Source organism: Medicago sativa, chromosome 8, assembly GCF_051527215.1.
Source record: "Medicago sativa cultivar Bolivia chromosome 8, Bolivia_mono, whole genome shotgun sequence".
NCBI lineage: Eukaryota > Viridiplantae > Streptophyta > Magnoliopsida > Fabales > Fabaceae > Medicago > Medicago sativa.
The window spans coordinates 33,010,048-33,021,394 of record NC_140756.1 but is presented as its reverse complement, the minus strand read 5'-3'; the positions used below and the strand labels follow the sequence as shown (position 1 = coordinate 33,021,394).

Genomic DNA, 11,347 nt, shown 5'->3' with positions numbered 1-11,347 from the left:
CTGACATGTTGACATCTACAATAATTTGAGAAAAATATAATAAATGTAACTAAATGTGTCAGGGTCTTATTCAAAAAAAAAAATGTGTCGAGGTAATTTAGATGTCAAATATCAAAATGTGTCGGACACCGAAAACACATCAAATGTGAATTGTCAATGCTGAACACTTTAAAACCTTTGACCTAAGTACAGTGGCGGAGCTAGAAATAAATTTGGGGGTGGGCCAAGTTTAATGTGTAAATTTTTTTTGTTGAGGGAGGTTTAATGTGTAAATTTATATATTTTTTATTAGTTAATTCGAGTGACCAATAATCTTTTATCTATGAAACATAATTTAAACCGCGTTTTAAAGATATTTTAACATAAATATTATATCATTTTTATTATATTACACCATATTTTAAATTTAAAAAAGAATTGTACATAAGTTCACCAACTTATGTACAATTCTTTTTTAAATTTAAAATATGGTGTAATATAATAAAAATGATATAATATTTATGTTAAAATATCTTTAAAACGCGGTTCATGTACACAAGTAACATTTTTTGTGACCAAATTGTGTACTTAGTTCATGTTTGGACAAACAATAATCAAACTCTTACTCAATAAATTATTCTAGAGTCTAATTATGCATTTAATCTACTAAAAAAATCTTAGTAACGGTTCGTTCATATTTTAAGATTATATCGGATTTGGATTACATACAGTCTGACCGTCCGATCTTGATCGGACGTAAATCTCTCCTGACTGCATGCAATTCGGATCCGATTATATTTAGTTTGTGTTTATTTTATTTTTTATTTTTGAGAGGATCTAGTTTGTGATTTGATTATTTAAGTTAATTATTTTTATATAAGAAAAAAAAGAATCTAAATGATAAAAAATTGCAGGTGTGATAGAATCTTATGGCATGGAAGGGGAATACAACAACTTTCATACGTGCGTAAAGAATTCAAATTTTCTGACCATCGACCTGTTTGTGCAACATTTTTGGTAGAAGTGGAAGTCATGTTTAGGGGACAAAAGAAGAAAGTTTCCTCTTTCAACTTTCAAATTCATGATCTTGTACCTACAAGAACTTCATTTTATTCTTGAACCACCAATCCTAACATTATTTAAGGTATTGCAAAATTTAAAAAAAAAAATGATTTTAATTTCTGAATTTTAAGACATTGGATAGTGATTTTTTGTTGCCAAATATGATAGTGATTTATATACTAGGACAAATTAACACGAATAATTTTATATAATCAACTTGAAGTAAGTTTTATTCTATCATATGATAGCATTAGGACATAATTTCTGTAGCTTGTGGCCTTTTTCTAATGCATATTTAGATTAATTATTTTGACGAACTTTATATTAATTAATAAGAGAATATTTAATTGGTCTTTGAACTTGTGAACAGGTATTGATGTACTAACCACAATGATTGCAAGAGTGAATAGATATTGCAATTTTTCCGTTCGAAGTGAAGAAGAGTTAGAAGGTTTTGGGAACTTCCAAAGAACAAATTATAGCATTCAGAATTTATGAAGCCAGGAAATTGTAATAGAAAATGTGATTAGAACGGTGAATAAACTAAGAAAAAATAATAATTACAGTCTGTCCACAAATCCTAACTCAATCAACAAAAATGTCAAAATTATTAAACCAAACGGCGTGATCGGTATTCGACTCCTGGTTCTTCCACTTATGTGTATGTGAGTTTTTAATGATTTTGTCATTTCATTTAACTAAAAAAGTCTACTATCACCATGCACAAAGAAACAATTTGTTGGTGCTTTCAATTATTTATTTTCGCCTACATTGAAATTAATACAACTTTCTAACTTGAGGGAGGGGAAATAAATAGATTCGGCTAAAGGTTAAATTGGTGGTTATATTACATGAAATGTGATTTTTTTTTCCTCATGGTGCTGAAAACACAGTTAACCAAGAAATATTGTGGGTTATTTTTTATGTTGTTTCCTTTCTCTTTTATTATAATTATGCTTACTATGCACAAATGCCAAATGGTGCAATACACTTTATACACACCTCCACCCATATTTTATGGTGAATGAATGAATAATATTAAACTTATACAATAAGCAAGATTCGTCCGATATTTTATTTTTATCTTGGATAATTAAGTTTAATATTATTCATTCATTTGATCAAATATTCGACGAATCTTATTTTAAGCTATGTGAATCCATTTTAAAAACAAATTTTGAAGTCGTCCAATCTTCATCTAACAACTCCGAGCTGCTGATTATACGAGTGCGTAAAAGTGTGATTGCAGATGATCTAATTTCTTATAAATGATCTCAACCTATGATCATGGATGTGGTCAATATCGTCTATAGTACTAGAAAATCCATTTGTGGTCTCAACACACACACGTGTGTATGGCCATGAGTGAGATGAGAACTGAGGGAGAAGGATCCATATATGCAAAGGTTGCTAGCGAAAATCCTTCCTTATCTTAGTTTTAAATGATTTATTCTATTGCATCTAGATAGAAAATAGAGAAAAACTTAAAATTGGTTGTTCTGTTATTGATCAAATAGCTAACTATAACTTTATTAACTATAACAATGCTCATAGACATATTCTCACCAATATTCTTCACCACTAGAATATGTAAAGACAACAAAAATATCATATTAGTTTCATTCGTGGTCCACTGACACAAATATGGACACTAGACACGACACTGACATGTTGACATCTACAATAATTTGAGAAAAATATAATAAATGTAACTAAATGTGTCAGGGTCTTATTCAAAAAAAAAAATGTGTCGAGGTCATTTAGATGTCAAATATCAAAATGTGTCGGACACCGAAAACACATCAAATGTGAATTGTCAATGCTGAACACTTTAAAACCTTTGACCTAAGTACAGTGGCGGAGCTAGAAATAAATTTGGGGGTGGGCCAAGTTTAATGTGTAAATTTTTTTTGTTGAGGGAGGTTTAATGTGTAAATTTATATATTTTTTATTAGTTAATTCGAGTGACCAATAATCTTTTATCTATGAAACATAATTTAAACCGCGTTTTAAAGATATTTTAACATAAATATTATATCATTTTTATTATATTACACCATATTTTAAATTTAAAAAAGAATTGTACATAAGTTGGTGAACTATATATAGTAAATGTTGGCTGCATGGCCGAGTTAACTGCATGGCCGATCCAAATGTTGGCTCGAACCGGCTTACCCACCGGTTCACGGTCCGACCGGTCCGATCGGCCGGTCCGAGCCGAGTCTGAAAACTATGCAAGTATGTTCTTTTCTTATTAAAGAAGGAACAATTGGATTTATCCTTATTAAAATACATAGTTAAGTCTTTTGCTCTGATTGATGGATTATATTTTGAAAAATGTTAGGAAAAGACACCTATCCTTCTACCTTACTTTATTTCATTCTTGTACATTTGGGGTTAGACTTCTTTGGTGGTTCTTTTACCCACTCATTTGCATGTGGATTTAGCTTGAATGTTTGGTGAATTTCTCCGGGAGAAATTGAACCATTGACTTTTTTTTTGGACAAAAATTGAACCATTGACTTCACCATTTGTTTGTAGAATCCATTATAATTAAATGTAAGGAGAGTTTTGGAGGAGAGAACTTGAAGCTCAACAAAGAATGAAGATTTTTCTTTTTATAAATGATAATAATAATTCTCAATCACACGTAAATTAATTTTGTTAAGATAAGAAACAATGAACCAAATCACGAAATGATTGAAATAATAATATTAATAATGTAATAATGATAGTTTACGTGTCAAAAAATATAATAATGATAATATAGAAAAATTAGATTTTTGACCCGTGCACCGCTCGGGTTTACTATAAAGAAATTGACATACGGATAATAAAATGCAATATATAATTGGTAACGGTGAAAAAAATAATACGTGATAATATATAGTAGACAAAATAAAACACTTCATAAAATGTATGAAATCTGAAAATATTATAAAAGAAAATTCGGTAATCCTATCAATAATTCGGTAAAAGAATTATGAAATTTTTAGTACATTAATTGGCATGTAGTTTCATCACACATTGCTAAATACTTCCTCATATACGACATTAGACGTTACATTGATATCTTCACCATCTTCATCAGTGATCAATATCTTTAGTCCTTCTTTGGATGTAACTATTGAAACAACAACATACGACAACTGTCCATGAGAAAATACAGGTTAAGTTGCTGCAGACTTAACAAAATTAATAAATAAGGATTTGTTAGGTTAAATAATTGCAAACCTAAACGTGTAGAAAATATTTGCTTCTAAAAAAAAAGGCAAGAGGATAAGAATGAAATTGGTGCGATGCATTTTTTAGATGGAATTTGTTAGGTTAAATAATTGCAAACCTAATTTGCAAATGAGCGGGAAAAAATTAGGTTAAGTCGCTGAAGACTTAACAAAATTAATAAATAAAGATATACAAGAATAGTAATAAAATTTAATATTATTTTAAGGTGTTTTAAAAAATTAATATTTTTTTGTCAAAACGTAAATTTTGATATATAATCTAATAATATTGAGTAAGTAGTAACATATCTGCAATTAAAGAAGGGGCAGACTGAGCAGTGAGCACACATATTCAAACAATTACCCTCAACAGTCTATAATTCTTTTTTGGTTACACAACAGTCTATAATTCAAGCTAGTAGTGGATCAACATGAAATAAACTATTAATCATTTATGACAAAATGGAAAATTGATAAGATTGTGCTATTTTACTCTAATATGTTATTTCTATCATGCAAATAAATAACCTAGGCATGATTTTTTCTTCTTCTGGAGATTTATCTTTACTTACTTACTTACTTTGAGCATTTGTTGTCTCAAACTTTTGTGGTTCTATCTATTTTTTTTTTTTGAAGGAGTGGTTCTATCTATTATTAATGTACGTCGTTGATCTAGCATAACACCTCACGGAGGGTTGGGTGGCAGCACATACCTCTTCGAGCAATCCCCTAGAACCTCGAGGTTCGGTTTCAAGCCAATAAGGGTCTCACGCAACAACTAGTACAATTAAATGTCAGAAGCCGCAGTCGGGTAGATTCAAATGTAATATCGACACTACTTTCTCTTTTCTATGGAATAGCATGGGTGTTGAATTTTGTTTTCCGGATGAAGATGATACTTATGTACTTGCAAAAACTATAAGTTTTCTAACACAGTTTTCCATTGATGTGGGTGAAGATTTGGGGTTGTTCGATGCACTACAATTATTGGCAGATACGCAGTTCGATAACATGGATTTTGTGACAGACTCAAAAGCAACAGTTGGTGCTTTTAACTCTTCTTGAAACGATATTACATATGGAGTTTGGTCATGTCATCACAACATATTTTCCTCTACATTTACAAACTCAATGGTGGAGTTTTGTCGACGACAAGCAAATGTAGCAACTTACCTTCATGCTAGATAGGCCATGTTGTTAGCTATTCCTAAAATTTATTTTGATGTACTCGAATGTATTAACTCTATTATTATCAATAAAATGCAATAAACATATTTCCATAAAAAAATATTTTATATGATAAAAAATGCAGATACACAAACACATTTGTATTTTTGTTAGTTTTTTTTTTTAATAGCTAAATTTTATTCTCGACGAGAAAGTGCAAGAAGCACTAAATACTCGCGGTAAAAAGGAAAAAAATACAAGGAGGGTATCACATATATTCAGGACACCAAAATACACCCCTAAAAAACCCAAAAATACATAGGTTAAGAAACTAGAGGCCGACATATACCTACGAAAGACGCAGGCATATACCTTCCGAATTAAACCAATTAAGCCCTACAAAATCCCCTATCTTAACGATATCCTTCCACCAAGAAGAAGCGAATCTCGGCCTCCCACTAGAACCCTCCTCCAACAAGCTTCCCGCACTAACATCATACCTTGCTATCAAAACATCTTTCCAAAGAGCACCATTCCCATATAGAAACCTTCATCTCCATTTAGCCAAAAGGTTAACATTCATAACCCGTATATCCTTAATCCCCAAATCTCCATTGCTTTTATGTTGACACACCGACTCCCACTTTACCCAACTAATTCTCTTACCCCCCCCCCCCCTCCCACACTTCCCCAATGGAATTCTCTTGGGATACGAACCAACATCTTCCAACCTTGCACCGAGAGTTTAAAAAAGGACAAGAAAAAAATGGGAATCACATTAATGACCGAATTTAAAAGCACAATTCTACCTCCAAAACTAATGTACTTACGCCCCCCACATATTCAATTTCCCACCTAGGTTCTCCACCAACGACTCCCATGTAGACGTACTCTTCGCTTTTGCATCCACCGGAAGGCCCGAATATTTGAATGGGACACTCCCTTTACTACAATTCAAAAAATTGCACACCATATCCATGAAGTCATTATCAACGTTAACCCCAATCAAAGAGCTTTTGAAAAAATTAATCTTTAAATCCGAAACCATTTCAAAACCTCTAAGAAGAGACTTCATAGCCCAAAGATTCTCCACCGTTGACTTACCAATACAAGGCGTATTTTAATTATCAGTAAATTGCGACTTTTGTTAGTAGATATAAAATGACAACTTAACTTATTTCAGAGCTTATTTTAATTATCAGTAATAAAAATGATTAAATATAATCAATATGCCAAATTTTTTATACCCTCCCAAAGAGTAAAAATAAACACTTCTTACAAAAAAATAAATAAAAATAAACCCTAAATTATTTAATTAAAAAAATTCTTTCCAAAGAAAAGAAAGAAAAGTAAAAATAAAAAAATTGAGTACAAAATTAAAAAGATCAGTGTCTCTGTCTTCTCGAAATACATAAACCCTAATTCTGACCCTCTTTCAGTCGCGCAACTATATCGAGAAAGATGACGAATCCTAACAAGCTACAAGGACAATCACTTCAAGCATTCACCGAAGGAATTGGTTTGGTTTTGAGCCGTTGGTCGGCGCTCCGAACCGCCGTTGAAAATGAGTGGGCTGGCCGTGAAACTCACCTCAAAGCTCAAACACTCGCCGCCAATATCCTTGCTTGGTTCACTCAATCCAAAGGTATTATAATTAATCGCTTAATCCCCCCCGTTTTTTTTTTTTGTTTAAGCTTGAATTTTGTGATCATTCTGATTTTTTATTTATTGTTTTTTTTCTTTCTTCTTCACAGAAACGCTTTATATTGATGACCTTGAAAACTTACTATATCAAGGAGGGCTTTCTGTTAATATAGTCATTGAAGATGGTAGCGATGAACAGGTCTTCATTTTCATTTTTTTTTTCTCTTCAAATTATGTATTTGTTTTTGGAATATTACTTTACTAGTTAATTGTTCTGTAACTCTGCTAATCACAGTGTCATTGTGATCTTGTAGAAGCTCCAAAGTGTTGCTTTTACAAAATCACGTGGCTCATCGTGATTATGTCAAACTCACTGTGAATCCACAAATGTGACCTCGATTGGAGTCATAGTGATATAAAACTATTAGAATTTGGGTTGGGTTAGGCCTAATTCAACCTTATAAAACCGGCATGTAAGGTGAGGACTGTCTTCCACTGGGCCACTTATAAACAATTGTTCAAGCCATATCACTTCAAATGCGGGACTCTTAATATATTCCCCTCACATCTAGGACTAGATATCTGGAGCATGACCTAACAGCAAGTGGCCCAACAGATCTTGAATAGGCTCTGATACCATATTAGCATTTCGGTTGGGCCTAACTCAACCTTACATAGGGACTCATTAACAAAAACATTGATGTTGTGGCCTAAATTCTGGTCGTTGACCCTTTTCTTAAACCTTTATGCCTGTGTCTCGTTTAATAACTATTTCGAAATTAGTCAAATGGGCAAACAACATTTTAGTCTTTGAATGTGTGAGGCGCTGTCACTCTAGTCCCTAAACATATCAAAATTGCAAACATGTCCCTAGTGCCTCTTTTGCTAGTAATTTTAGGGGACTAAATTGGCTGAGGAAAAACACATTCGAGGACTAAATTGGCTACTTAAAAACAGATTTGATGATCAAAATGACTAATACAAAAGACATGTGAAGATGTTTTTTGTTTTTTTTTTTTTGCCATTTCGATTCATTCAGGGACAATATGACAGCAAGTTATACTTATAGGGACTAAAACAGTGATTTGCCCTTAGTCAAATAGAATTTGTGCTTTGCATGTTCTGCTGACTAGTTACTTGTTGAAGATACATGCATGTATGTTGTGTCTGCATTGTTTGCGTGTTCTTACTTTTTATGTGCATGTTTGTGATAATACAGGTAGCTGAAGAACTAATGATTATGTACGGAGAATGTTTAGAAGGTAATTTTAGCTCTGTTGAGCGTCTCAGGGAAGCTAGTCGTAATCCAGCTGCTTATTCTGGTGTTCAAAAGGTAAATTAAGGCACAATGCATTTGGAATGGAAATTAACTGTTTTATTATTACATTTGCAATATCAAATTTATAGGGTATGTGTTTGATTGATTTAGGATTTCAATTTCTACATGATGGGGTATTTTAGGAGGAAAGAATATTGAATTATTACTTGATGTGTTGTGTGTTTTGGTTGTGTTCTATTCTATAACTTTGCATGCTACACGACTATGAAATAATGGGATGCTGCCTCACATTATTATGTGATATTGAGTTTGATTAAAATAGTGCACAGAAAGCGCACTCTTTAATTAGTTCTCTATGATACATTAGTCTCATTAGCATCTTTTAGTGCTCTAGAGATATTGCTTTTATGCTATATGTAGATAGACACAAACTCTAGTCTTATTGGCATCCTTTGTTGGAGAACGCTAGATATGTCCTACTCTCTCTCTCTCTCTCTCACACACACACACACACACACACACACACACACACACACACAAATTTATTGGAGCGCTGAAATGTATTCATAAATAAGTTGAGAGTTATTATATTTCTCTGCATTAGAAATTAGGTAAAAGTTACCATGCTTTTTGTGAGTAGTAATTAATATGCTTCCTTGCTTTCACTGACAAAAACAGTGAAGAGATGTGAACGTGTGTATTATTATTTGAGTTTGATAGTACGGTAAATCCTCTAAAGATGAGAAATTGTTTGGAAGACGCAAGCCTAACTTTCAGAGAGGCACTCCTTTGTCAACTTAATTTTAAACAATTTTTTTCTCTGTACCATTTCCTACCAGCTTTCCCTCTGATATTCCTTCTCACCTCAATCACCTCTCCTATCTTATGCGTCTAACTGACATGCTTCTAAATCCCCCCATGTTTCTCTCCCACCCTTTGGCCAAACACCTCTAGCATCTCTCACGTACACTTTCCCAAACTCAGGCTTAGGCCAAATATCTACATTAGCTGTTGATACTTGCTCCATTATGGTTTTACTTTTTATTTTTGGCGGAATTTGTTCCACTGTGGTTATTGAAAGTGGTATTGAAGAATCTGATGAAAGTTATAATCTTTTCTTCATGATATCTGTGATATGATATAAACTGCTCTTGCCCCGTGTTAAAAAGAAATGATCAACTTCAGGGACTGCCTGATACCGGGATTGAACGCTGTTGATTGAATTACTTATTCCATCTACGAGTATGATTTTATTATGTTGTTTGGCTTTTTGGATATTTAGGTCTATATAGAGAGACATCTTGACATCAAAAATTTAGAGGCTTTTGATGACTCACGAAGTATTTGAGTTTGAGTTTCCGGTGCACCCTTGCTTAAAGGAATATATCAGGTTTTATTAGGCCGGGTTAGGAGAATATCCTGTCAAGAGAAGCACTCAGAATTCGTGCTCCCATACTCAGGCTTCCTTGCCTGCATATTGTAGCTCTCCTTCCTACATTCTCCCCAGTTTTTAGGCCATTATTTCTTTTTAATTCCTGGCCATCACCCCCTTCCTCCCCTCCATAAAACCAGCTTAGATCAAAATTAGATCAAAATGTTCTTTTTGTGAACCTAATACAATAACATTGTGTAATTGTAACTTTGATTGTTCTATGTAGCCAAGCCCAACTTGTAGGAAAAGACTTGATTGTTGATTTTCTTGTGAACACTTATTATAGTTAATTTCCTGACATGGGACTAAATGACAGTAATTGTAAATTTGTTATTTATGTTAATTTAGCATGTTTGGTTTATGGATACACATTTTTCCTTGATTACACATGTCATGAGTGCAATTAGATACTTTCGTTGTATAATTTTTCAACATTTTATGTTGTGCTAGATTGTGAATGGCAATGAAGACGAAGATGATGATTCTGATGATAACACCGAGGACGATAATTCAGCAAACATGGATGTGGACATTCCAAATTCCATGAACAACATGAACAAGGCAGTTAATGGGTCTCAGCAGGATAATCCAGGTGAGGATAATCCATGTGAAGGAGATGATGGATGGTCTGTTGTCTCAAGGAGGAAAAATAAGGGCAGAAAGAATTAGATGAAATCATTATATTATTAATTTTTAAGGATGTGTAGTCCCCTGTTTTGTTGTTTAAACTATTTCAAACCTTGAGTTGTGTAATTGGGTTATATGCGGACTTTTTGTTTATTTATTTAAAGGATACATCCATCCTATAAGGTCTATACTGAAACGAATAACCCGAGCAAATGATTTCTGAAAATGTTACATCACTTTTTCCTTATTAGATTGCATTGTATAACATAGAAAACCTCTAACTCACAATGGATCGGGAGTCCGTGCTGTAATTAAGCTCACAGTTTTCACGCTGTACAGGATCTCGACCATTAATTGAAGATCGAACGGTATAGATTAATGCAGTTACAAAATCATTCTAAACAATCTCAGCCACACGTTTAAGATTGGACGGTGTAAATATGTTATATTTATGTTGTACGAGCAGGAAAATCCAAATCCAACTAACAATGCATACTTTTCACTCATTCCAATAACATACTTCCACTCATTCTGCAAAGTATATCAATTTTAACTCTCGATCACCTAAAAATTGATTCTGATTTTTGCTTGGACCAACATCCTAAACTACACACATTTTCTATGAAACTTTCTTCAAAATGTTACTCCCTCCGTTTCAAAATACATGTCCAAGTCAACCACTTCACACATGCCAATGCACAATTTTGACTGTTAATATCTTTAATTATCTAAAGTAAAAAATTATAAAAATTTAATATTTTGAAAATATTTGTCGAGACAAATCAAACAACATCTTACATGCTAATATTTGTATTTATAGATTAGTTAAAAAATATGGTCAAAGTAAGTCAAGTGAATAGTGCACATTGCAAAAAATGGACATGTATTTTGAAACGGAGGGAGTAATTATAAATGTGCGACAAATTTAACAAA

At 32.8% G+C, this 11,347-nt stretch overlaps 1 protein-coding gene and 1 long non-coding RNA gene across 2 annotated transcripts; both read left to right on the top strand.

Moving 5' to 3' along the window:
* Nucleotides 1–894: 894 nt before the first annotated feature.
* On the top strand, nt 895–1,695 carry LOC146898563 (uncharacterized). Its single transcript, XR_015021304.1, has 2 exons — nt 895–1,123; nt 1,412–1,695. It is a non-coding gene; the product is annotated as an uncharacterized LOC146898563 (long non-coding RNA).
* A 5,103-nt stretch (nt 1,696–6,798) lies between these two features.
* Nucleotides 6,799–10,662, top strand: LOC146898562 (uncharacterized). The gene is made up of 4 exons (XM_085733422.1): nt 6,799–7,077; nt 7,187–7,275; nt 8,296–8,409; nt 10,238–10,662. Exons 1-4 carry the CDS (start codon nt 6,894–6,896, stop codon nt 10,454–10,456), a joined length of 606 nt encoding a protein of 201 aa, XP_085589548.1. The 5' UTR covers nt 6,799–6,893; the 3' UTR covers nt 10,457–10,662.
* Nucleotides 10,663–11,347: the final 685 nt, after the last annotated feature.

Excerpts from the sequence above, each read along its gene's own strand:
- LOC146898562 (XM_085733422.1), top strand. The coding sequence starts at position 6,894 with ATGACGAATCCTAACAAGCTACAAGGACAATCACTTCAAGCATTCACC. Across the intron at positions 7,276-8,295 it reads AAGATGGTAGCGATGAACAG|GTAGCTGAAGAACTAATGAT; the intron begins GTCTTCATTTTC and ends GTGATAATACAG. Across the intron at positions 8,410-10,237 it reads CTTATTCTGGTGTTCAAAAG|ATTGTGAATGGCAATGAAGA; the intron begins GTAAATTAAGGC and ends ATGTTGTGCTAG.